Source organism: Dreissena polymorpha, chromosome 9 (assembly GCF_020536995.1).
Source record: "Dreissena polymorpha isolate Duluth1 chromosome 9, UMN_Dpol_1.0, whole genome shotgun sequence".
Lineage (NCBI taxonomy): Eukaryota > Metazoa > Mollusca > Bivalvia > Myida > Dreissenidae > Dreissena > Dreissena polymorpha.
In genome coordinates, this window is record NC_068363.1 from 37,965,887 (window position 1) to 37,993,850 (window position 27,964).

The 27,964-nt window shown below is 37.3% G+C and overlaps 1 protein-coding gene across 31 annotated transcripts in view; it reads right to left on the reverse strand.

Annotated features, from left to right (window-relative positions):
* The window catches only part of LOC127845198 (protein fantom-like), a 61,274-nt gene that overhangs the window by 9,952 nt on the left and 23,358 nt on the right, over positions 1-27,964 (reverse strand). For 29 of the 31 annotated variants that reach the window (XM_052375984.1, XM_052375978.1, XM_052375960.1 and 26 more), the window contains 19 exons: positions 23,578-23,651; positions 21,587-21,726; positions 20,939-21,045; positions 20,516-20,633; positions 19,473-19,591; positions 16,962-17,063; positions 15,705-15,779; positions 14,587-14,780; positions 13,999-14,068; positions 13,535-13,759; positions 11,299-11,458; positions 10,366-10,520; positions 8,705-8,932; positions 8,094-8,267; positions 7,414-7,576; positions 5,393-5,578; positions 3,073-3,129; positions 1,109-1,134; positions 84-147 (listed from right to left, as the gene is read on the reverse strand). In XM_052375984.1, the coding sequence (XP_052231944.1) occupies positions 84-147; positions 1,109-1,134; positions 3,073-3,129; positions 5,393-5,578; positions 7,414-7,576; positions 8,094-8,267; positions 8,705-8,932; positions 10,366-10,520; positions 11,299-11,458; positions 13,535-13,759; positions 13,999-14,068; positions 14,587-14,780; positions 15,705-15,779; positions 16,962-17,063; positions 19,473-19,591; positions 20,516-20,633; positions 20,939-21,045; positions 21,587-21,726; positions 23,578-23,651 (2,437 nt within the window). The remainder of the gene's footprint in view (positions 1-83; positions 148-1,108; positions 1,135-3,072; positions 3,130-5,392; positions 5,579-7,413; positions 7,577-8,093; positions 8,268-8,704; positions 8,933-10,365; positions 10,521-11,298; positions 11,459-13,534; positions 13,760-13,998; positions 14,069-14,586; positions 14,781-15,704; positions 15,780-16,961; positions 17,064-19,472; positions 19,592-20,515; positions 20,634-20,938; positions 21,046-21,586; positions 21,727-23,577; positions 23,652-27,964) is intronic. The other 2 variants (XM_052375955.1, XM_052375956.1) reach the window with 2 other exon arrangements.

Below are 27,964 nucleotides of genomic sequence, written 5' to 3' on the forward strand. Positions count from 1 at the left end.
TGTTTATTTCAATAATTGTAAAAGAGTATTAAACTAAAATTATCAATTATTAAAGGTCTCAGATAATTAAGTGAGGTTTTTACCAGAGCCTGGTGAGTCCCCAAACATGGTGTCCTCTGACTTCATGGTCGACCTCAGGGTCCCATTCTGGGAAAGGATATAGCTTACTTATAAGTGATCTTGTTAACTGTGACAGGCATCATGAGTATGAAACTAGAGCTTTGTCGCAAACGTAAATAACAGCCCCACCAGTACCCCAACGCCCATTTGTCAGCTATGATGAAGGGCAAATGTTCAATGACATATGGATCCCTTAGGATGAAAATTGTCTTGCACATCTACACAGTGTTTTTGTTTTGTTCAAGATCGGGGCCGGTATAAGGCCCCATTCCGGGCCGGTATCCGGCCCCATTCCCAATGGAAAAAAGTATATATTTTTCCCAAAGTGGACCTAAAAATTCCCAATGGAAGGTTAAAAAAAAACAATATTATTATTTTTTAGAGCAACATTTTGTTAATCTCCAATGCATCTCTTAAAGTTACACTTTATGAATGTTAATATTTAAAACACTTTTATTCTCATTTTTGAAGCATTTGTTAGCAAAAAACAACAACAATCATTTCCCAATTGTGGTCAAAACGCCACACATTTCCCAAAATGGTGAAAAAACACTGCTACACTTCATGATGTCACATTGCAAGGTTTAATTTATTTGCTTGAGATATTAGAAAGTATTTTGCTTCGCAAACTTAAATGCAGACTAACAGACTGACTGACAAAACGACAGAGTGACTATTACATATTAAATGCCCTCCCTGCAAGTGTATGCAAAAAATTGATTCGAAACATACAGACATTAAATACATGAGCTAATATCTCTTTAGTTGACATTGTTATTTCTCCTGAAGTTAGTATGGTTCACCTTTCTTACTTTATACATATTTTAATCTTTTGAAAGAAATAAGCATGGTTATTTTATATAAAATAAAGACATTATGGAAATTACAGTAAAACACCCACAAATATCTTATGTTAAAATTGTGTTAATAGCATTAATTCATAACAGTCCATAGAAATATAGACAAGTCTGTAAGACATTAATTTTACCTGCAGTTCCTCTTGACCTCTCGAGCCTGCAAAAAAAAAAACAGAGATAGTTTGAGCAATGCTGAATTTCCATGACAAAAGCCGGAAAACTTAATGTAAAAATAACACAAGAAAATGCAGCCAAGTAGTACTTACAGTGAACAAGCAATAATAATAGTCAATCTGATCTATATAATCTACATTAAAAATGCCTGTTGAATCAATGAACCGAAAAAATAACATTATTAATTGTTAATACAAAGTACATAGTATAAATAGAAGAAATTAACATTAGCAAAGCATTGTTATATTAATAAAGAAATCCAAGAAACATCCATCTTAAAATGAGAATTTTTGGTTCAGATGTTGACCCAGACATATAAAGAGATGGGTTATAGAAATATTGTTTAAAAGATTGGAAGTAAAATAAAGAAACTGTTACATAACACATGGAAATATTATTTCCATTATTCCATACAATTGATATTATAGATTTACTTCTAATTATGTGGTCACAGTAAAATGAGGCATTTGCAAAATTCATTAAATTTATTTTACTTGCAAGTAAAAACTGCCATGTATCAAATGTTCTTTTAAGAATATATCACGAGTGTAAGACACGGGCTACGAAAAAGTTGGAAATGTTTAATACAAGCAAACATAAAAATAAGCATATAACCAGTAACAGTATAACTAGTACCATATCAGCACTTTGAGGAAAGCAAGAACAATCACAGAGTATAACAGACTACAAAAGATTGAGTGAATGCTATGTAGACGAGGTTTCATAAAAGTGTTGTTTTATTATGATTACATAGAGGATATTTGTTGGATTTGGTGGATTATCGATTTTAATTCACGAGTGATCATAAAAAATATATATTTTCTATGATCACGAGTGAATTAAAATCAATATTCAGCCGAATCCAACAAATTTTCTTTGTATTTTATGCCCTTTTCTCACCGTTTATATACATTGTTTAAGAGTTAAACTAAAGAATTTGCTGGGATAATGACGTCATTTCGTCAAAAAAATGACGTCATTTCACAGTAAACAATGAGAATTATCGATAATTTTCACTGATAATTTTCATTGTTTGAAACAGTGAAATTATCAGTTTTAATTCACGGATATTTCTCTATAAACCACCGGAAAGAATAAAATAAATGTGTGTCTTTGTTCATGCAGGGGAACACTTCAAAACATTGAAATCTGAAATGAAGTTTATGTCTTTTCCTTTCAAAATAATTTATTTCATAAGAGTACACAACAAATCACTGGGATGGCATGCATGCTATCATTTAAATGGTAAAGAAGAGCTAATAAGAATACAAATATCATTATTCTTAAAAAATTGGCCATAAATTCAAGAATCAAAACATGCACCGTAATTATACATGTATTTCAAATGACCATTATGCAATCTGATTTAAGATTTAACATGATATGAAATATTAAAAAACAACAATATATTTTCTGAAACCTGTCTTATCAAAGAACTCATGACAAGCTTAGATTACAAGTTTATTTTGGACCTTCAGGGAAAATTAGGCTTAATGCACATGCGTTAACTGTAGTGCAATCAAACCTCACAACTGGTAACATGAGTATTTTGATGTTTGCTTCCACAGGCTAATTGGGAATGATACTTTAGGCACAAGCATCAAGCCCGGTTTTGCCATAGCAAAGCTCAAATGTTTATGATATGCATCTTCCTAAAATGAAGTACAGTTGAAAAATTCACAGGCAAAAAGATTACAACTATTGAAATTAATCATAGATAATAAAAAGCTTATATTTTTTCTTTAAATATGAAATGTTCAAAGTAATTGGACATACAATAATTTGTAAGTCAGGCCTCTGATAATTAGCTGTTCACATTCCACGTATCCACGCATGCACCTTAATTCTATGAATACATAATAATGACCATGCTACATCAGATTGTCCCATTTTACACTTTTCCATGAACCATGCTGGTTACCTGCCAACTCTAAGGTGTTGCGTTTCCTTGGTATAGGTTTGGGCCAGGAATGAACTCCTGATAGAAATGCACACACAGGATTGAAATATCCATTAGTGCTAGTGTCAATATTAAAGATATTATTGTGTACACACCTTGTGTTAGTATAAAAGAAGTAAATATAAATAGAGAACAAAAGTAAAGAAGTTCTGTTTGGGATAACATTTACAGTACTAATAATGTTTAATTGACACACCCAATTCTTTGATGAAAAAGAATATAAAACAGTAAAAACTGATGAAATTATATATATCTGCTCCATTTAGATTTGTGCTTATACTATAGTATAATCTTAGTAACAATGAAAAAAATTATAGTTATTTATAAAAAACTCATATAAACTATACAAGAAATGCAAACTTATGTCTTTAATCCTCTTAAATAAAATCCAAACAGTTCATAATAATGGCTGTAAGATGAACAATATGTATCAAAGAACAGGGCGTTCTGTTTTTACAAAACAAAATCATTTTGTCACACCGCCCAGATATCATAACCATACAATTGTTCATGTTTTCATCAACTTTCCCAAAAATGGACCTAACAAATGTCAGCCATGTTTGTAATGGACAGGAACCCTAAGAGAAATCATTAGAACAAACTTTTCATTGCAAGTTGGATTAAGAGAGATGAAACAATTGTGTTTTTCGTATGTGTGCACAAGTTTGTTCTTTCATTTGACCTAGTGACCTATCCCTCCACACAACTCAGTTTCTAACTCATCATGATGATTGGGTTATGAATCTAGCCTATTCAGAGTTCACAAGCATTTTCTTTCAATTGACCTTGTAACCTTGTTTATGACCCCATATGACCCAGTTTCAAACTAAAGAGATCATTGGAACAAATGCTTGGACCAAGTTTTATTAAATTGGTCAATAAAAGTAGGCTATAGAGTGTTCACAAAGCTTTTTCATTAATTTGCCCAGTGACCTTGTTTCTTACTCCATGTGACCCAGTTTCAAACTCAGGTGAGTTATCATTGGGGCAATTGTTCTGACCAAGTTTCAAGAATCTTGGGAAATAAATTTGGCCTTCACAGTTCACGAGGCAAATGTTGAAAACCCGTGAGGGATGAAAAACAATGGACAAAAGGCGTTCTCAAAAGCTCACCAAGTGCACGTTATGCACAAGTGACCTAATAAAAGTACTAGAATCTAAGACCTTTGCCTGTTAACACAAAGCAAAACAAGAAATGTTTTTGTCAGAAACACTATGTCCCCTTCTGCGCCGCTTTGATTTTTTTATTATTATTTTTTTACCTTTGACCTTGAAGGGTGACCTTGACCTTTCACCACTTAAAATGTGCTGGTCCATGAGATACACATGCATGCCAAATATCAAGTTGCTATCTTCAATATAGCAAAAGTTATTGCAAAAATGTTAAAGTTGGAGCAAACAAACCAACAGACAGACCAACAGACAGGGCAAAAACAATATGTCCCCCACTTTAGTGGTGGGGGACATAAAAAAGTGACTGCGAAAGACAAATTGACACAAGTAAAAGCTCAGGAAAAGAAATCAATATTTTTTATACACCTATGCAATAACACAGACACCCTCTTGTAATAAAGTATTATAAATTGTGTGTTTAAATAACGTTTTAATAAAATGTCTTTATCAGAGGAGAAATATCATGATATTTATTAATTGTTTTCACAGTGGCAAAGTGAACAAGAAAATACAAATAGAAAGTAATGTGAAATTGCTAAGGTGGCTAACATGATGATTCAGTGGTGCAATATAAATAAATCTGCTGATACAAATACATTCACTTATGAAACATAAAACTCATATACTGGTAAGTGATACAATATAATACAGATTGTATTGATGCAATGTCACCAAGACTATGTCCATGATAATTATGTTTTAACAATGCTTGGTGATGTTTTCAAATGAAAATTAAGCTTGATTTTTTCAGAAGCAAAACAATTTTGCATTTTGAAAAAGTAAACAATTATTCCAATCATATGAGCAGATTTATTCTGATATATGAAACAGATGAAAGGACCCAATTGCTCAAAGGTTCAACAGTCTTTAAAACAAATGGCCAATACAATTTTGACAATTTATAACTGAAAGAATAAAATTGATATTAAAAGATCACATGTGAAGTTTCAACACTTGAGCAAGTGAACCCAATCCTCCCCCAATACCAAAATATCTAAAACAAAACATGTTGATAAAGAAGATGAACATTAAGTCCAGATAAAGGTGAGGTGAAGGGATTCCACGCAGGTGCTAGGAGGAATAGTCTCACAGGGTACAGTTGCACTACCTCGACGATCGCTATGGTGATCACTAGCCCGACTCCCACGGCTACCCTGGCTGCTGGCGCGACTGCGCACAGAACCAGTCTGGCTGCGTACGGAACCGGTCTGGCTTCGTACTGAACTGGTTTGGCTTCGTACTGAGCCTGCGTCGGACAGGCTCTCCTCCTCGCGATAGGCAGGGCTTATTGGAGCTACAATTCCATGGTCAACAGTCTACTGTACATTGAATAGTACAGTATGGTATGTTATCGTCTATTGTACATAGTATAGTATGTAATCACTTACATGAGCTGCAAACCTCTATCCCACAATGAAAACATGAGGAAAATATCTACTGTTATGTTGAATAAAGACTAGAACGCCCAGAGCTTAGATTGCATCACCAGCGCAGGAGTGTTAGGTTCTGTTTAACCCATTTATGCCCAGTGGACTCTCCAATCCTTCTAAATTGGACCATTTTATTTCCAAAATTAGGGGTGTCAAGTATATTTATTTCTATATTTAGAATATTTCATAAAGAAATTCATTAAAGCAAACAGCGTAGACCCAGATGAGACGCTGCATGATGCGGCATCTCATCTGGGTTTACGCTGTTTGCAATGTCCTTTTTTCAGGACATTAGGCATGAATGGTTTAAAGCCACCTTCCCTGCAGGGCTACCAGCTGACATAATCAGGTCCCGTTAAATACAACGTAACTGCCCTAAGTTTCACATTTTTTACAGTCTCATCTACAGGGACACGATTTTTACCCAAATTAATTGTGAAAATCAATATGATTCTATAATTTTTGGGGAAAAAACACACTTCCAATTTAAATGAGCCATGCTGTGTGAAAAGGGGGATTAATGCAATTGCATAGAGTGTCGTCCCATATTTGCCTGTGCAGTCTGCCCAGGCTAATCAGGGACGACACTTTCGGCCTAAACTATATTTTTGCTAAAAAGAGACTTTCTTTAGACAAAAATACCATAAAAGCAAAAAGCGTCGTCCCTGACAAGCCTGTGCAGACTGCACAGGCTAATCTGGGAGGACACTTTACGCACATGCATTAAACCCCATTTTCACATAGTGAGGCTTAAATGTATACTCCAGGTCACGTCTGGTGCACACAAATCAACTGGTTACTGTAACCAACAGTATGATCAATGCATGGTATAGCAACATCAACACAGCCAAACCAAGGACAAGCACCTGTTACAAAATATGACTTCTGACTGATCTGAATACAGGGTCAGAAAGTAATTCACATGTTTGCCCAGATAAAAAATTCCCCCAGTGGTGGCCAGCCAATGGAATCTTACACCCCTGCAACACTTTTTTATTAGCATTTTCCTTCAATAATACTGAATGCTTTAAAGCTCTAATGTTACTTGCTTGGCTATTCTATACACCCATTACAAGAACTAAGAGCCTCCTACAAACTCTTAAAAACAAATGAGTCGCGTTCTGAGAAAACTGGGCTTAATGCACAGGCTAATCAGGGACGACACTTTCCGCCATAACTGAATTTTCATGTAGAAGAGACGTCCTTTAAAAGAAAAATACCATAAAAGCGGACTGAACAGGCTAATCTGGGATGAAACTTTACGCACATGCATTAAGCCCCGTTTTCTCAGAATGCATCACAAATTATCTTTGACTAAGTATGAAGCCTAGCACTATAACATTTTTTGCCACAATTTACAACCAATGCCTGGTACAATTATACAATTATTGTTTAGCAACAAGAGCTGTTGGATGACAGCATTCTCAAATGTTTTTGTTTTAATCTAAGTTTCTGGTTTTAATTTTTTAAGACAATATTTGTATAGTAGGACTAAAAGAGAGCTATCATTGCTATCAAGTAATTTAGAAATTTAATTTCAACAAATAGTCAAGATAAAAACATTTGTAAATGACTTAAATCATTACACTCGTTTTCACAAACAAATCCTCAAAAACATAAATTCACACAAATTAAACAAAACATTTAAAACACCACAGCAGATACAAAACAAAAATAATGAGTAAAAGGTGCCTCGTACCTGGGGACTCAAGTGTTTCGTTGAGGGTTGTCATGGTATCCATGCCAGGCAGGATGTTGGAGACGGCGTGAGACACAGCCTCGTTTACGATGGTCGCACGCTGGATGGACGAGGCCTGTACTGGCTCCTCATCTGTCTCACTGGAAGGCTCAGTCAGCTGGCGCTGTAGAAAAGAGCAAGGTTTTAGGGTTTTGGTAGAATATTGATTCTCATGCACTAGTGTTTTATAATATGAAACTTGAAAGCTTTCTTTTACTAGAAAAACATGTTATTATCAGCAAAATGAAATTTTAGGCCACAAGTGAATCTGCAATAGATAGTCTACCAAAACATTTGTGTGCACATGGGAATCATAATGAAATGATATGAAACTAATTGTATATCAATTGTATGTGGCCCAGTCAATTTAGATGGAAATGTGGCCCAGTCAATTTAGATGGAAATGTGACCCACTCAATTTAGATGGAAATATGGGCCCAATCATTTAGATGGAATTGTGGAACACTCAATTTAGATGGAAATGTGGAACACTCAATTTAGATGGAAATGTGCCCCACTCAATTGAGATGGAAATGTTGCCCACTCAATTTAGATGGAAATGTGGCCCACTAAATGTTTATGGATTATGCAAAACAATTCAGAAGAGTGCTAACATACTCCTAAATACAACAACCACATACCCTGGCAGTCAGTTTGGCCTGCTTGGGTTCCTCGCGGGGTTTGGCCACGGGCGTGGAGTGGGCTGAGGGCCCGGGAAACTTGGCGGCCAGGCGCTGACTTCCCCTTGCCTGCACGGCTGGCTCCTCCTTGAAGGTGACCAGTCTCTCTGGGGGCTCCTGGGGAGAAGCCTCCAGCTGGAGTGCGCAAAGATAACAAGATATAGGTTTATGTATCGAACATGAACAATGATGTAACAAAAAGGATCTTTTGTGTTCAACAATAATTTGTAAATTAATATATGAAATACTGTACTGGATGTGATGCTAATAGAACAGGGACACAAAAATGCATTTTTTAAATAAAATTATTACCCAAAATAGAAAGTCATCACACAACATTATATTTTTATTATTTTTATTAGAAAGCACCTTGTTTCTTTCAATCGAAATAAATGGTTTCACAATAAGTTTAAAATGAAAAGTTCATTCTCACTTTAGCCTTGATTCTTTTGGGATTTTAGGTTAGGCCCTATCAAAGAGTACACACCTTTCTAACAATTTAAAACAAGAAATAAACAATAAACCTAACCACAAAATCTCTATCATGTTTACACGCAAGAACAAGCCAGTACCTCAGGCTGCTTCTGAGTGCCAGCCTTCAGGTGCGAGGGTGGCATGTACGTGAACTGCCATCTGAGCTCCACCTCAATGGTGCCGTTGATGTGCCCATTGGCTGCGCGCAGCTCAAATATGCCCTGCACGCCCTTGTCATGGGCCAGGGGGATGAGGGGGATGTCTGCTATACCCAGGTATGCTGCCTGCTCAGGGTCAGTGTCATCAAACACGAATATCTTGAGAGGCTGAAAAAGGGTACAAGGTGTTTATCAAAAGATGCTTTAATTGGTTGAGAACACCCTAGAAATATATACATATATAATATTTAATATGAATCAAAATCAGCACTTCTCTAGAAACATTTTGACATTTATGTGTCTTCATGACTAAAGAAAACAAAAGACGATTACTGAAATCTACAATAAACATTTAGTGACGTCTGTAAATAAATGTCACTATACTGCAAATATTAGGTGAATTTCAACATTGTTGAATCAAAATCTATAGTTTTTTTGTTAATACTTTATGAAAAAGGGATTTAAGTACACACAACATGCAGAAAAATGATTTTATGTAGGATGTTTTTTAACTTCATATATCAGCTTTGATCTGGGAAAACGTGGTTAACTCTTTCAGTGCGGGAACTGAATTTTAAAGGTCTTTGCAAACAGTTTGGATCCAGATGAGACGCCACAGAATGTGGCATCTCATCAGGATCCAAACTGTTTGCTATTCTGATAGTATTCTTTGAAAAAAAAAATCGAAGAAAATGCTAATTTTAGAAATTCAGCACCCAACATTTTAGCAGACGGCAAATTTCCCAGCATGCAAAGGGTTCAATGCAAGTGCGCAAAGTGTCATTCCAGATGAGCCTGTGCAGTCTGCATAACCTTATCAGGAATGACACCAGTGCCGGGTAAGCACCGTGGAGGCCCGTAGGTAGTGAAACTTTTGGGGCCCATGCACAAAGCCCTTAGTAGGGCTAGTTTCTACCAGAACGCTAATGCCCAGTTGATGTCAGTCTTTTAAATTGGCCTATCAGTGTCAAGGCTGGCTAGACATAAAATTGGACAATTTGTATAGGTATAATATTTGATTATAATACCATTATGCGAATACGACATTATAATATTTAGATTACGAATTTAAAAAATAAATCACTTCAATATGAAAATTATTTCGTCATTGTCTCATGGGGCCCCTAAAAGTCGCGGAGCCCATACTCAGTTGCCTTCTTTGCCTAATGGGTAATCTGGACTGAATGACAATTTCCTCCTTAATGTTTCCTTTTTTGTTTAAAAAGAAGTCTCTTAGAAAAAAATCCAGTTTAAGTGCCAAGTCTGTGCAGACTGCACAGGTTTATCTGAGACGACACTTTACAAAAATGCATTATGCCACTATTTCCTATCTATATCTAAGTTATTATATATCAGCCGTGCGTAAAGTGTCATCCCAGATTATCCTGTGCAGTCCACACAGGTTAATCAGGGACAACACTTTCCGCAGTAAATTGATTTTTGTTAAGAAGAGTCTTTCTTCAAACAAAAATATCATAAAAGAGGAAAGTGTCGTCCCTGATAAGCCTGTGCGCAGTGCACAGGCTAATTAGGGAAGACATTTTATGCACATACATTAAAACCCCTTTTCAAAAAGCACGGCTCATATAATATCGGATTACCATGGTTTTGAGGTATTGGTCCAGGTCAGAGGTCATGGGCACTGGGTAAGTCTTGTGGTCATTGAACTCCGGGTTGTTGGAGCTGTTGATGATCACAGAGTCGTGGTCGTTGTAGTCGAAGAACTGGTACACACAGTACGGGGATGGCTGAACATCTAGGAGTGGAAATCATGAATGTAGCTCGGAAATTACTTTACAATTATATTATACAATAAGAAAAAATATTTATTGGTAAATAAATAACCTTTGATTGCATTTGAGAAATTGATTAAAGAATTTGTTTTTTAAGATGCCTTGATGGTTCATAACAAAAAACAACAAGATGTGTTTGTGAAACACTATGTCCCCCCCCCATCCATATATTTGACACTAAATGAGCGATTTTGACCCATAAATTTGACCTTTGACCTTGAAGGATGACCTTGACCTTTCACCGCTCAAAATGTGCAGCTCCATGAGATACACATGCATGCCAAATATGAAGTTGCTATCTTCAATACTGCAAAAGTTATGGCAAATGTTAAAGTTTGACGCAAACAAACAAACAAACAGACAGGGCAAAAACAATATTCCTCCCAGTAAGGAACATAAAAATAATTACCGGTATTAATTAATTTAGTTAAGTGTATTTGAGGCATTCACTTTGTAACTAAAATATAATGGCAGCAATTACGATGAAAGCCAAATAAGACATTCCTGTTATTCCCCCTAACACTTCTGTGAAGTCTTATTTTGATACCACAAAAACTGAAACTTCTAAAATTATTGCCTGCATAAACAAACGACTTGTCACCTTTGGAAATAGTTTCTTCTTCAAAGCAAAATAAAAACTAAAATTACTATACAACTATAGTTACTTTACAACTTATGAGAGGAATTTCATTTCAGAGTACAGAATTAATAAAGTAAGATAAACAATTTGATCTAACTTACTATCTCTACGTGCTTTCAGATGCGTGCAGCGGATGAGCTTGATGTGGAGCTCATTTACGTTGTCTGGTGGGCGTCGTGCTGCCTCGTCATCCAACGCTTGCAGGGCCTGGTCAGCAGCACGAATATTGGTCGTCATGTAGCCCAGGGCCTTTGTACGCTCCTACAACGTGATGGAGGGGAATAAGACAATCAAAACTACAAGACATATCTGATGTACCGTAATTATATATGAGCCTTGTTATAGGAAAATGGGTTAAATGCATGTGCACAATTTTTTCTACATATTTGCTTGTGCAGTCCACACAGGCTACTCAGGGAAGACAGCCTACAATAGAGATTTCCTTTAAACTAAAAATTTCAAACAAGTGGACAGTGTTGTCAATGATTCGCCTCTGATGACTGGACAGCCTTATCTGGGACAACACTAAACACACATGCAATTTATACAGTTTTATTAGTACGCGACTCAATTATACATTAAAAACTATTGGTAGTACCTTAATCTTACAAAATGAGTCATAAATATAATTTCTTCTTTAAAGTTCTATACAGATGTATCGGTGATGTTTGCCTCATGCTGGCAACAATTATTGCCAACCATATCTTTACACTTTTATTGAAACAGTGTCCGTTTACAGAAGTTTATAGTGTCCTTTAACCCTTTCCCCCCTAAGAAGCAAAGTGAAAATGGCTTTTGCAACCAGCATAAAACCAGAACAGCCTGCATGAAACTTGCAGTCTGTTCAGGTTTTATGCTGTTTGCTGCTCATCAGTGTCTAAAGGTTTGAAATGAAGTCTTAAAAACTTGAATCTAGTAAGAAAGGTCTTCAATTAAATATCACTTTCTAAGGGACCACAAATATGTCAAAATATGTATCTAAGTGTTAAAGGGTTAAGGCCAGAGCTGTGCCAAGACAGCTGCACTTGACAATTTTTCTGCTATTATAGCTTTATGTTACATTTTATATTATTCACCTAATAAAATAATCACAAAGACATATTTGAAGTTGAATATTTGGGGAATTTATAGAGTATGTCCAAGTAAAGTAAAATTTAATAAAAAATATATAATTAAAACAAGGAATGTTACCATTCCAAGAAAATAAAGTTACAATTTTTTACAATTTATTCAGCTGAATTTAGTTAACTTTGCAATGATGTTCTGCATATATGCTACCTGCAAAGAAAATTATAGCAAAATAACTCCCTGTGGATAAATAACAGACACCTTGGCAATATCAGCAAAAAAATGCTATCACAACCTAGGTCTGCATGTACCATAAGCTTACTACAACAAACTAACAGCACAATACGTCTATCCAAACTCAAGTTAATGAGTGGAAACTGTTTTTTCTATATATAGTATCAGTGACCTTTATTCATCTGGCCCTAAATGCAATGCCAACATAGGTCTGCATAAGCTACCTTCACACATAATTTCAGAAATAAAACTCCATCTAAACTTAAGTTATTGAGAAGAAACTCTTTCTGTTTTGAGTAAAATTGACCTTCACCCCACTAGCCAAAAATGCAATTCTTCGCTAGATCAAACTTTTAATCCTTGCTAGATTAGATCTACCAATAAATAAACTTCAGCGCAGTATCTTCATCCTAACTTAAGTTACTTTATGCAAAATTTGTAAAATATATTTAGAAACAGTTACTTTGACCTTGATCCATCAGGCCCCAAATGCAACCCCTTGTAAGGTCAGATACAAAAAAAGAGTTGTTGGACGTAAACATTCGCCTTAATTTTCTGAGTACAAAAAGGGGCATAATTCTGATTAATTGCAGGTCAGAGATATGGGCTTTGGTCTTCACCTTTGCATGATGATCCCCAAAACATGTGTGAAGTTTTAGGTGAATATCTGTAGTGGTTACAGATATATGAATTCGTTAGACGCAACCCTTTACCAAAGTTCATTTTGCATGCAAACCTATACCAAAAATTTCATGTTGAACGCAAACCTGAATATGGTAAATAGCCTAGCTTAAAACGTTGAAGCAGCAGAGAATCTTTTTTCGAAACCATTTAAACTTAATATTATAAAGCAAATGAATCTTAACAATCAAAATTCAATGTTAACGAATAATTTCAGTGAATTGAAACCCCCCCCAATTTAATAATTTTGTGACAGATGGATGGACGGAATGACGTTGGGAAGAAATGACGGACGGAGGAACAACGCCAATTCTACATCCCTAAGCTTTTGGTGGAAGATAAAAATACACCCACCTTGTACAAGCGCAGGGCCTGATCCATGGGCACACGGAGTCGTACCCAGTATTCCACAGTACCGAACCCTATACCTGTCCTGGACCCTGAGATACCGGTGAGCGTGGCTGTGCCGTGAATGCGGCCATGCGTTTTGTCGAAGATTTCCCGGAATGTGAGCTGACAGGCTGCCACTGTTGTGAAGTCTTGGCCGAAGGATTGGTGTAGCTCCAGTGTACAGGAATCCTGGAGAAAGAATGGAGCTCCATGTAATGAATGATGACATTAATGCATTAAATGCATGCTAACATTTGCTTTTGAAATGTTATTAAATATTTCAATGAAGCTGCATTGTGTTAAGGCATATCGCACATAATTGTTGCTGCTTTTTATTATTTTACTTTATTTTTCAGTTATAATGATGAAGTAATTTCATCTTGGTCCGAACTACATAAAAAATTCTAATTCTGAAATAGATGTGTTACCTTTTGCAGATAATGCAGGAAGAAATCATCCACTTTCACAATGTACTGAGACGTGAAGTCAAACTCTGGCCTGAAAAAAAGACTTGTGTCAATATAATACAGCATCGCCTTTTTATGCTGTCCCATTGATATTTACTTGTTGAGTTATATTATTTTGGACAATCAATACATGTAATATGGACTATAATAAATACTTATCATGGCAGTGATATTACTTTTGTTTTCCTCATTTTACAAAATGAGTTTCAGTACCCTGAAAAATATTCTTTATTTAAAAAAATGTTGTTTTCTTCCATACACAATCATTCATACATACATTCAACAGTCAATTATATCTTTATTGCAAATTTCACATGTATAACTTATTTATATGAACATAAACTTTTTAATGCAAGATTTATATAACATTTCTGATAAAAACTATGCACACATGTTGTTTGTTTTATAAAGTTCTTTGTAGTCTAAGAAATACAAGTAGTATTGGCATTGTGAAAATCTTTAATAATTCTCAATGAAATACATACAGGCTTGTAGAATTTCTTCAGCAAAACTGGATTACCTAAATCAGAAAGAGAAGTAGAAATCTACCTGGATCCTCTGATAACAGGCGTGCTCTGTATCTCATACTCAAAGAACTCCCAGGTACAGAAGAGGGACGGTTCCTCGTCACCTAGCAACCGAGTGGCATCATTGGATAGCATCACCTTGGAGACGTGGATCTCAAACAGGTTCTGACCCCGCTCCAGGTGAATGGTCTCGTCAAACTGAACCACATCCTCATCCTGATTTAAAGATCAGAAATCTGTACTTAATGTGTGTGCGTTAAGCGTTGTCTCAGATTAGCCTGTGCATTCTGCGCATGCTAATCATGGACAACACTTTCTGCTTTTATTAAAGTTTCTTTTCCAAGCATATCTCTTCTAAACAATTTACCCAAATAAACCAGAACTAGGGTCATGTAAACAAAAACTGTGGCCTTTTTTTCAGTTGCTATACTGCAATAACATAAATTTTCTTCTTTCATTTGCTGTAACCAATAAAAAAATACGTCTGTTGTGGGTAATAGTAAAAGGTTGCATAACTATATACATATTTACTTTACATCATTACAGGAACAACCATATACAAATATTGCCTTGTTTAAATATACCAACCTTTTTATCAGGTCATTACAAGCATCTTGAAACACATACTGATATTTCTCTGTCTCTGGGTAAAATTTAAGATAACATTTAGACAAGAGCACCTAATAACGGGTGCCATGCTCGACTGCGAAAGCTTGTCAGAATTTTTTTTAAGAGGTCACAGTGACTTTGACCTTTGACCTAGTGACCCAACAAGAGATGTGTTTGTCAGAAACACAATGCCCCTTACTGCGCTACTTTGAAATAAAATTTCTATTTATCATTTGTCAGGTATAGACATCATCTCCCTTTAAAGCTTTATTACTTCCCTTGGATTTTGTCCAATCCAACCGGGGGGGGGGGGGGGGTCTGTAGACAGTAAAAAATGACCAAGTCAGACATCACTGACAACCAAGGCCTGTGGTTTATCAAAGAGATCATTCCCAGAGTTCATCATGTATGTATGGACATAAGTCCACTGGTATTTAATGAAAAATAGCATTCACAAATTAGAACAGGTAAGAAATGATAATTATATCAAGAGATATTAAAAATGGTGAAAATAAAAACACTGATACATACCACATCATCAGTGGGAGGCATCAGCTTGTACTGTCTTGTGCCATATGCAACATCACGCAACTGGGACTCCAATTTCTACAATATTGCGCAATATTAAAACACCAAACTCTATGTGCACTGTTAGCTAAAAAGCTACAAAAGGGGGCATAATTCGGCTGAAAGGCTGGTGACAGTAATAGGTCTTAGTCAGTTACAAATTATGAAGACCCTGAACCCAAACGTTCAGTTTTATTTCAATACGTGCTGTGAATATAAAGATATGGAGATGTTGCAGGCAAACTCAAGCCTGAGTTTTATAACTACACAAGTCTGCTAAATTGCAGGTCATAGTTATAGGCCTAGGTCTGTTATTGTCCTAAAGACAAGTGTGAAGTTTCAATTGAATACTGTGAAACCATTAATTTTCGTCAGCATGAAATTTTGTCATTTTTCAAAAACTGAATTTTTCGTAAGCACTTAAATTCGCCAAATTCTTATTTTGGAAAAAAATTGTGTCAGTCAATATCTTATTTGTTTAGTTTGAACCTTTTATTTTAGCTTGATTGCATCAAAAGCCTAAGGCTTATTTGAAACCCTCTTGAGTCTGTTTCCTGGCCCTAGAACCAGTTCTTGGTGCCTTTGGGGAAATCTCAAGAATGCTCCCACAGTGGGGATCGAACTCATGACCACCCGGTGGCTAGGAAAAAACCTTATCCATTACACCTCGGGGACCTCAATCTGATTTGTTAGTTATACATGTCCGCAATATTCACAGATTCGCGGTTGCAAGAAAATCATGGTTGGGAAAAGGGAGGACACTTGGGAGTCCTGTTTGTCACATGCCAATTAAATAGTCTTTTGTTATCATGTGATAGTAATGGGCCCTTATTATTTTATTCCATTGACAAGTTCATTTTTATGGTAGCAGATTAGCGGGACCGAATATTCATTTATGAGTGTTTGAAACAACGAAGCCCATTGCCAATTAGTCAACACCCTTGAAAAAGAAAATACAAACAATGGGTGATAAAGTTGTTAACAATTAGCGCTACTCATTACTATTCTACTTAAACAAAGGCAACGCATTTGATACCGCTTAACTGCATCAGCATTTAACAGCAGTGCCACAGAAACAAAAATCTGGCTAAATGGGAAAGTGTTGTCCCTGATGAGCCTGTGAAGACTGCATAGGCTAATCTGGGAAGACACTTTACAAACATGCATTAAGCCCAGTTTTCTCAGAACCCAGCTACTATGGTACCCAGCTTGCACACATACCTTTATCCTGGCCTGCCTCATGTCCAGCATGCGTGCGTACTCATCCAACTTCATCTCATACTCTTTCTTCACCTCCTCCATCTTGTTTGTTGCCAGGGTAACCTGTAACCAGGACCAACCAATCAAAACATGGTAGCACAGCAGGACAAACCAATCATAACAGGATTACCTGATAGAGCCAATCAAGCATGTCAAGAATTTTGATTTTTACTCTTTACTACTCAGATACTTATTTTGAGGATTTTGTAGTTCCTTAGAAAATCAACTTTCTACAAGAATCAAGTTTTTGAGGTTTCATTTCTTTCCATAAGATACTGATGAGCAAAACAACATATAATAGGAACAGACTACTCTCAAGCTGTTCTGGTTTTATGCTGGCTGCATATTGCAATTTTTAATGTGTTTCTGAGTGGGAAAGGGTAAACAGTGCACAATAATATCTGAATTATTGAAATTTCATAACATTATTTGCATACACTGTAACTCCAATATAGTGCGGTCCGTTATAACGCTGTGTCCAATATAACGCGGGGGGTCCTTGGATCCCGTTTTTTCTCCAACCTTCCATTTCTGATTCAAATCCATGTTATGCAACTTCATGTATTTTCATAAATTCAAAGAAGACAGCGATCACAGCTTGATTGCTTTATCCGTCCGTTTAACTGATTTTAATCGATTAGAGGTTAAACGACACTCGACAGCTAATTGGTGTTAATCTGTTGTGTAATGTCAAAAAATGTGTGAAAACTCGCGAGTCGGTGTTTATTACATGTATTCCATATCAGAGCGGTTCGATGCGCTAATTTCAATAAAGCAAGCGCAAGCGGAATAATTATCAAATTAAAGTTATTTAAAACGATTACCTGTTTATGTTTTGTATATATCGTGTATTGTATTTCATTGTATAAACTATGGGTGTGTTAGTGTGTTATCGTTTATTATATGCTACACATGCTTGATAAATAAAAATATCTTTGTGTGTGTTTAATGTTTCAGCACGTATACGAAAAATAAATTTAAAAATCCTGACGATTTATTTACATGCTAACGCAGTGTAATAGTTAACAGAGATGCACTTAAATTTTTGCCCGTTATCAGAAAGTCCACGGAAAGCACGTTTTTTACATGCAGCATATGACGCAATAAAACATTTCTGTGTACATGTTTCGTATTGCATTCAATCTAAATTTAAATTCGCTCGTCCAATGAAAGCCGTGTCCCATAATGCACTGTACTAATTTTTCTGAAAAATGGCGTAGGCATATGAATTTGTTTACTAAGTTCGTAAACATATTTTTTGTCATAAATGTTAAACATTATTTTTTCGTAAGTGATGTAATTATATTGGATTATCGGATAAATGTGCACATTAGAAAAGCGGTAGTTATACTGTTATCGTTCGATTCGGTTTACATGCATGTATTTGCGGATGACAACACAGCATGACGATACACAGGACCTATATTATAGGCTATACTTTACCTGTTTTATAGCCCCTTAAATAAATAAGCTCAAAACTTATAACGCTGTCCTTTTATAACGCTGTTGCGTGGCTTGGACCCCGTCATCCGCGTTATATTGGAGTTACAGTGTAGTAATGTTAAGCAAAATACTTAATGCCCAATAAAACAAAATTATACAAATACTGTTATTACATAAAGAAAACTAAACTGTGCTTACAACATGTTCATAAAGGGACCGTCAACCATGAATGACAAAAAAAGAAAAGTTCTAAAATAACGTATTTTTTTACAATTATTAGTTTATATTGATTAAAATATCATGACTGGTATATTACATTACTTGAAAAAAATTGTTAAGTTTTCATATTTTCAGTATATTCGGTAATAAATTTTACTGGGTACAGGTACCAGGTAACTAACAGTTAACAATAAATTTCGCCAGTAGATTGATCATCATCTTCACATGGTAAATCCAGGAATGCAAATTGTACATGCGCAGTGAATTGTATATATTTTATATATAAATTGATCAATCTACTTGCGTTATTTATAGTGTGTATATCATTATGTCACCTATTTTTGTGATGTACTTTCGATTTCACATCCCAAAATTTTATTACCGAATATACTGAAAATATGATTTTTTTTTTCAAGTAATGTAATATACCAGTCGTGATATTTTAATCAATATAACATTATTAAATATTTCTTAATCCCCACCAACTTAGAAGCAAAGTGAAAATGGCTATGTGCAAACAGCATAAAACCAGAACAGCCTGTGAGTAACTCACAGTCTGTTCAGGTTATATGCTGTTTAATGCTCATCAGTATCTAAGGTTTGGAAATGAAGCCTTAAATACTTGAATCTAGTAAGAAAGGTAATAAATTAAATATAACTTTCTAAGGGACTACCAATGCGCGAACATACGTATCTAAGTGGTGAAGGGTTAAGCTAACAAGTTTATTGGTCGTTAAAGTTTTGAGCATCTGGGCCCTGGCTACTGAAGGGCCACTTCCATCCTACATTCCTTGCTGTCTTGCCCCCTACCTCATGTTGGTAGTCCTTGTTGATCTTGTGCTGCACCACCAGCATGTTCCTCGTCTTCTCCAGCTCATGAACTGTCTCAGCATACTCTGCCTGCAGATCCAGCAGCCGACGCTGGGCATCTGAAAATGGAATATTTCCTTTATGCTTGAGCGTAAATTGTCATCCCAGATTAGTCAGAACACTTCCCATAGGCGAATCAGGGATGACATTTTATGCTTTTATAGTATTTTTTGTTTAAAGAAAGTCTCTTCTCTGCAAAATCCAGTCTAGGCGAAAAGAGTCATCACCGATTAGCATGTGCAGACTACACAGGATTATCTTGGATGACACTTAATGCAGATGCAAATTTTCCAGGAGGCTTATTTGTTTGTTTTTATTTGGATGGTATTTGTTGTTTTCTATAGTGTTTCAGTCAATTCAGGGCCTACATTTTAACCTTCTTGCGCTTTTCTTGCTTCATCTAATCTACCAGTACTACATGCGTATACTCATGAGAGTAACTGACACCGGCCCCACTTGAATCAGAGGTATGGGGAACAAATCTGTTTTAATGACTAATTGCCAGACCAAATATGTCTCTGGGCAGAAAGTGAATCCCTGATCGTTGAATTTGTAGACCAGAGCTCCACCAAATGAGCTTTTCCATCTGGTCATGTAGATTCTTCTTTCCTCTGATTGTTATCAAAACTGTCTTGAGTTTCAGTTATTTAATAGAAGATTTTTATCACAAAAATATTGGATATTAAAACAAAATGAGCCATGTTCTGAGACAACTGAACTTAATGCTGTGCGTAAAGTGTCGTCTAAAATGAGCCTGTGCAATTCACACAGGCTAATCAGGGAAGACACTTCGCTTTTGTTTATATTTTTTAATCAAAGGATGTTTCTTCTGAACCAAAATCCAGCCTAACAGTAGCAATCGTCGTCCCTGATTAGTCTAAGCGGACTGGGATGCAACTTAACAAACATGCAGGAAGTCCAATTTCCACAGAAGAAGACTCAAACTTATTGTGGTGGTCAGTTTTACAGAGTGGCCTACTGACCCTTGTCCAGTTCCTCATCCACCCTCTGCAGGAACTCTGGGTGTGCTGCCAGCTTCTGCTTCTTCTGCTTCACAAGTACCAGGGCTTCCTCAATCTCTGTGAAGTCCACTGCACTCTCCTGTAGAACACACACTGGACTCAGTAAATAGCACAACTGTTTGTATAACAATTACACAAAACAAACTGGTTACCACAGTTATAGGACTGTTTGTTGCGAAGATGGTATATTGAACCTTAATAAGATGTAAACCTAAGGTTTAGACACCATGTTGGGTAACCCAATAGAAAAAATGCATATACCTGCAAAGCTCTGAATTGCACTACCCATAACAGGAACACACATACCAAGAGGTGGATTGTGTGTACCTGGCATGGCACATAAATGCTACATGTCACCAGTAGAACACATGCCCAGGCTGTTACCTTGGTGAAGAACTTCATCTTCTCCACGAGGTCATCATATTTCTCCCTCAGCTGGTAGTGCTCAAGCTGCATAGTTCTGTGTTCCTGAGCCATCCTGTCATACTGGTCTGTGAAAACATAGGAAAACATGTGAAAATAGGTCTTGTGCCATAAGCGGCCAGGGTAGATCCAGAACAGCCTGCGCATCTGCATATTCCTGGTCAGGAGCTGCCCTTTGTCTTAATGAGACCACAAAATTTTGCATTACTTTAAAAAAGGACGGACTTTAAGATTGCGCAGGCTAGTCTGGAGCCTTTCTAAGCTCTCCGAACAGTTCTTAATGCAAACAATTGAGCACTAGTATTTCAATAACATTTACATTTTCAATGGATTAGCTCCCTTAATAATCTCCACACTGCAAAGTTATAAAAAAGTCACTCGGAATTTCAAGTCAAAATATCAATAAAATCCAAGACATAAGCAATTCTGTTATTACAACACTGTCATAAAGTAGCCCGCTTCTTATAAAGATGTGACAAATTTCTGCTTCCAATGTTCAGTAACTACATGGATGCAAATGGACTTAATAATGAACTTAAAAAATATTAGCCTTAAGTTGAAATTCACATTAAAATTGGGAAGATTTCATAAGATTCCAGCCAACTATACCTTTCTCGACAGCCAGCTTGTCCAGGATGCCTCCCTTCTCGCCGAGGTCTGCCTTCAGTGTGGCCTCCAGCTGGGCTATCTGCACCTTGAGGGCATTCTCCCTCTGGCGCCACTCCCTCTCACGCTCCAGGTCAAACGCACTGCAATTGATAAGCCGTTTACCCTTTACCACTTAGAAACGTGTTTTGACGCATGTGTAGTCTCTAAGAAAGTTAAATTTCATTAAATACCTTTCTTACTAGATTCAAGTTTTAAAGGTTTCATTTCCTACCCTTAGATACTGATGAGCAGCAAACAGCATAAAACCTGAACAGACTGCGAGTTACTCGCAGGCTGTTCTGGTTTTATGCTGTTTGCACATAGCCATTTTCACTTTGCTTCTAAGTGGGAAAGGGTTAAAGTAATGGGTGCACAAGAGAGGTCATATGACTTTTGATCATAAAACTTCACAGCAGTTTTCTTGCATTGACTTCAACCAGGCTTCTGTGTAAACCAGGCTTAATGCATGTGCGTACATTTTTGTCCCAGATTAGTCTAAGTAGTTTGCTTATCAGGGAAGACACTTTCCGCCCAGACAAAATGTTTGTTTATAACAGATTACCTTTAAACCAATTGTTTCCATGAAAGCAGAGAGTATTGTCCCTGATTAGTCTGAACAGACTGAACTGGCTAACTAGGGGCAGCTTTTAACAGACAGTTATTAAGCCTACCTTACCAGAACACATATTATCAAGCAAATTGAGATGAAGAACACGCATAAACAAGAATTGCAAACTCTGATATTGCTAGTTTTTTTTATAAAAGTGCTCTTTGAAACCTGTTTGAAAAGTCAATTAATAGCGAATTGTGTCATGCTCTGGGACAACACAAACAATGGAAAAAGTTGCTTTTGCCTCCAATGAAAGGTTATACAAGGGACAAAATTGTCACAAAACCAGGTTTTCATTGTGAAAAAAAAATCTGATAAAGGGAGAAAACTCAAACTGAACTTTTGAAATGACAAAAAAAAATTAACCCCCTTTGTAAGTTTTTTTTTTTTTTTAAATCTATTTTTAGTCGTGGCGACCTTGACATTGGAGATATTGACGTGATTCTTTCGTGGGACACACCGTCCCATGATGGTGAACAAATGTGCCAAATGATTTTAAAATCTCACAATGAATGACATAGTTATGGCCAGGACAAGCTCATTTATGGCCATTTTTGACCTTTGAACTCAAAGTGTGACCTTGACCTTGGAGATATCGACGTAATTATTTCGCGCGACACACCGTCCAATGATGGTGAACAAATGTGCCAAATGATTTTAAAATCTGACGATGAACGACATAGTTATGGCTCGGACAAGCTAATTTATGGCCATTTTTGACCTTTGAACTCAAAGTGTGACCTTGACCTTGGAGATATCGACGTAATTATTTTGCGCGACACACCGTCCAATGATGGTGAACAAATGTGCCAAATGATTTTAAAATCTGACAATGAACGACATAGTTATGGCCCGGACAAGCTTATTCCGCCAGCCCGCCAGCCAGCCAGCCCGCCAGCCCGCCAGCCAGCCAGCCCGCCCGCATTCGCCAATCTAATAACCAGTTTTTTCCTTCGGAAAACCTGGTTAAAAATGGTCACTCAAGTAAGATTATTTCATTTTAAAACATACAACTGAGCCTTTTCACAGTTAAAATTATTTGCAGATTATACATAAACATGACAATATCATTATCTGTGTCAGTTAATGCCCAGTCAATGCGCACAAATTATGTGAAATCATGTACATGAATATATATTGTTTACAAAGGGATTATGCTGACATGTTCATTGGATATGGCCACAATTGCATGTATTGTTTTGTTTCTTGTGGCCAGAGTTGTTTCCAGCAAATGTTAAAGTAGCATTGAATCAAAGGAAATGAATGCTATACACACAATTTAAAAACAGTTGTGCAAAAATCTTATTTTCAGCCGTAATGCACCATATTAAAATGTTCTCACCTGCCGACCAGTTTTTCATTGGCATCCTTCAGAATTTCAATTTCTCTTTTCAGACTATTTACTTGTTCATTCAGCTGAAAGCGCCAAAATATACAGGTATGAGTAGATACAAAATAATAATAACACTTTTAAGTATAAACTTAAAGTATGACAACATATAAAAGCAGTTTAGAAAAATAAACTCTTAAACTACTGTAAGTTATGCTTAGACAATGATGTAAACATGAGATTATGTTTTCATTTTCTGACAAACATGTTATTTTTAACACAAAACTAAGTTTTTTGAAATTTGCACCAAAAATTAAATTGAAATTTTAAAGATAAAATGACATTAAATTTCCATACAATTATGTAATCAGAGCCCTAGCCTCAATATATCATACTTTACTTGTATGAAATCATTCTGCTTTGCTGAGCCCAGTTTGAGTTAATACTTAACCTTTTTAAGCTCATGCTTCTTTGCCAAGCTCAGTTTGAGTTCGTTCTCTCCCAATATTTACCTGTATAACCTCATGCTGCTTGGCTGAGCCCATCTTGAGTTCATTCTGTCCCAATATTTACCTGTATTAAGCTCATGCTGCTTTGCTGAGCCCAGTTTAAGTTCAGTCTCTCCCAATATTTACCTGTATGAGCTCATGCTGCTTGGCTGAGCCCAGTTTGAGTTCATTCTCTCCCAATATTTACCTGTATAACCTCATGCTGCTTGGCTGAGCCCATCTTGAGTTCATTCTGTCCCAATATTTTCCTGTATAAGCTCATGCTGCTTTGCTGAGCCCAGTTTGAGTTCATTCTCTCCCAATATTTACCTGTATAAGCTCATGCTGCTTGGCTAAGCCCAGTTTGAGTTCGTTCTCTCCCAATATTTACCTGTATAACCTCATGCTGCTTGGCTGAGCCCAGTTTGAGTTCGTTCTGTCCCAATATTTACCTGTATAACCTCATGCTGCTTGGCTGAGCCCAGTTTGAGTTCGTTCTGTCCCAATATTTACCTGTATAACCTCATGCTGCTTTGCCAAGCCCAGTTTGAGTTCAGTCTGTCCCAATATTTACCTGTATAACCTCATGCTGCTTTGCTGAGCCCAGTTTGAGTTCATTCTCTCCCAATATTTACCTGTATAACCTCATGCTGATTTGCTGAGCCCAGTTTGAGTTCATTCTCTCCCAATATTTACCTGTATAACCTCATGCTGCTTGGCTGAGCCCAGTTTGAGTTCGTTCTGTCCCAATATTTACCTGTATAACCTCATGCTGCTTTGCCGAGCCCAGTTTGAGTTCAGTCTGTCCCAATATTTACCTGTATAAGCTCATGCTGCTTGGCTGAGCCCAGTTTGAGTTCGTTCTCTCCCAATATTTACCTGTATAAGCTCATGCTGCTTGGCTGAGCCCAGTTTGAGTTCGTTCTGTCCCAATATTTACCTGTATAACCTCATGCTGCTTTGCGGAGCCCAGTTTGAGTTCAGTCTGTCCCAATATTTACCTGTATAAGCTCATGCTGCTTGGCTGAGCCCAGTTTGAGTTCGTTCTCTCCCAATATTCACCTGTATAACCTCATGCTGCTTTGCTGAGCCCAGTTTGAGTTCGTTCTGTCCCAATATTCACCTGTATAACCTCATGCTGATTGGCTGAGCCCAGTTTGAGTTCGTTCTCTCCCAATATTTACCTGTATAAGCTCATGCTGCTTGGCTAAGCCCAGTTTGAGTTCGTTCTCTCCCAATATTTACCTGTATAACCTCATGCTGCTTGGCTGAGCCCAGTTTGAGTTCATTCTCTCCCAATATTTACCTGTATAACCTCATGCTGCTTTGCTGAGCCCAGTTTGAGTTCGTTCTGTCCCAATATTCACCTGTATAACCTCATGCTGCTTTGCTGAGCCCAGTTTGAGTTCGTTCTGTCCTAATATTTACCTGTATGAGCCCAGTTTGAGTTCGTTCTGTCCTAATATTTACCTGTATAAGCTCATGCTGCTTTGCTGAGCCCAGTTTGAGTTCGTTCTGTCCCAATATTTACCTGTATAACCTCATGCTGCTTTGCTGAGCCCAGTTTGAGTTCGTTCTGTCCCAATATTCACCTTTATAACCTCATGCTGCTTTGCTGAGCCCAGTTTGAGTTCAGTCTCTCCCAATATTTACCTGTATAGGCTCATGCTGCTTTGCTGAGCCCATCTTGAGTTCGTTCTCTCCCAATATTTACCTGTATAACCTCATGCTGCTTTGCTGAGCCCAGTTTGAGCTTGTTCTCTCCCAATATTTACCTGTATAACCTCATGCTGCTTTGCTGAGCCCAGTTTGAGCTAATTCTGTCCCAATATTTACCTGTATGAGCTCATGCTGCTTTGCTGAGCCCAGTTTGAGTTCGTTCTCTCCCAATATTTACCTGTATAAGCTCATGCTGCTTTGCTGAGCCCAGTTTGAGTTCGCTCTCTCCCAATATTTACCTGTATAACCTCATGCTGCTTGGCTGAGCCCAGTTTGAGTTCATTCTCTCCCAATATTTACCTGTATAAGCTCATGCTGCTTTGCTGAGCCCAGTTTGAGTTCGTTCTCTCCCAATATTTACCTGTATAACCTCATGCTGCTTTGCTGAGCCCAGTTTGATATTGTTCTCTCCCAATATTTACCTGTATAACCTCATGCTGCTTGTCTGAGCCCAGTTTGAGTTCGCTCTCTCCCAATATTTACCTGTATAACCTCATGCTGCTTTGCTGAGCCCAGTTTGAGTTCGTTCTGTCCCAATATTTACCTGTATAACCTCATGCTGCTTTGCTGAGCCCAGTTTGAGTTCGTTCTGTCCCAATATTTACCTGTATAACCTCATGCTGCTTGGCTGAGCCCAGTTTGAGTTCATTCTCTCCCAATATTTACCTGTATAAGCTCATGCTGCTTTGCTGAGCCCAGTTTAAGTTCATTCTCTCCCAATATTTACCTGTATAACCTCATGCTGCTTTGCTGAGCCCAGTTTGAGTTCGTTCTCTCCCAAAATTTACCTGCATAAGCTCATGCTGCTTTGCTGAGCCCAGTTTGAGTTCATTCTCTCCCAATATTTACCTGTATAACCTCATGCTGCTTTGCTGAGCCCAGTTTGAGTTCGCTCTCTCCCAATATTTACCTGTATAACCTCATGCTGCTTGGCTGAGCCCAGTTTGAGTTCAGTCTGTCCCAATATTTACCTGTATAACCTCATGCTGCTTTGCTGAGCCCAGTTTGAGTTCATTCTCTCCCAATATTTACCTGTATAACCTCATGCTGCTTTGCTGAGCCCAGTTTGATATTGTTCTCTCCCAATATTTACCTGTATAAGCTCATGCTGCTTTGCTGAGCCCAGTTTGAGTTCGTTCTCTCCCAATATTTACCTATATAACCTCATGCTGCTTTGCTGAGCCCAGTTTGAGTTCATTCTCTCCCAATATTTACCTGTATAACCTCATGCTGCTTTGCTGAGCCCAGTTTGAGTTCGCTCTCTCCCAATATTTACCTGTATAACCTCATGCTGCTTTGCTGAGCCCAGTTTGAGTTCGTTCTGTCCCAATATTTACCTGTATAAGCTCATGCTGCTTTGCTGAGCCCAGTTTGAGTTCATTCTCTCCCAATATTTGCCTGTATAACCTCATGCTGCTTTGCTGAGCCCAGTTTGAGTTCGCTCTCTCCCAATATTTACCTGTATAACCTCATGCTGCTTTGCTGAGCCCAGTTTGAGTTCATTCTCTCCCAAAATTTACCTGTATAAGCTCATGCTGCTTTGCTGAGCCCAGTTTGAGTTCATTCTCTCCCAATATTTACCTGTATAACCTCATGCTGCTTTGCTGAGCCCAGTTTGAGTTCATTCTCTCCCAATATTTACCTGTATAAGCTCATGCTGCTTGGCTGAGCCCAATTTGAGTTCGCTCTCTCCCAATATTTACCTGTATTCATGCTGCTTGGCTGAGCCCAGTTTGAGCTAATTCTCTCCTAATATATACCTGTATAAGCTCATGCTGCTTTGCTGAGCCCAGTTTGAGTTCATTCTCTCCCAATATTTACCTGTATAAGCTCATGCTGCTTTGCTGAGCCCAGTTCGAGTTCATTCTCTCCCAATATTTTCCTGTATAACCTCATGCTGCTTTGCTGAGCCCAGTTTGAGTTCGCTCTCTCCCAATATTTACCTGTATAACCTCATGCTGCTTTGCTGAGCCCAGTTTGAGTTCATTCTCTCCCAAAATTTACCTGTATAAGCTCATGCTGCTTTGCTGAGCCCAGTTTGAGTTCAGTCTCTCCCAAAATTTACCTGTATAAGCTCATGCTGCTTTGCTGAGCCCAGTTTGAGTTCAGTCTCTCCCAATATTTACCTGTATAACCTCATGCTGCTTGGCTGAGCCCAGTTTGAGTTCATTCTCTCCCAATATTTACCTGTA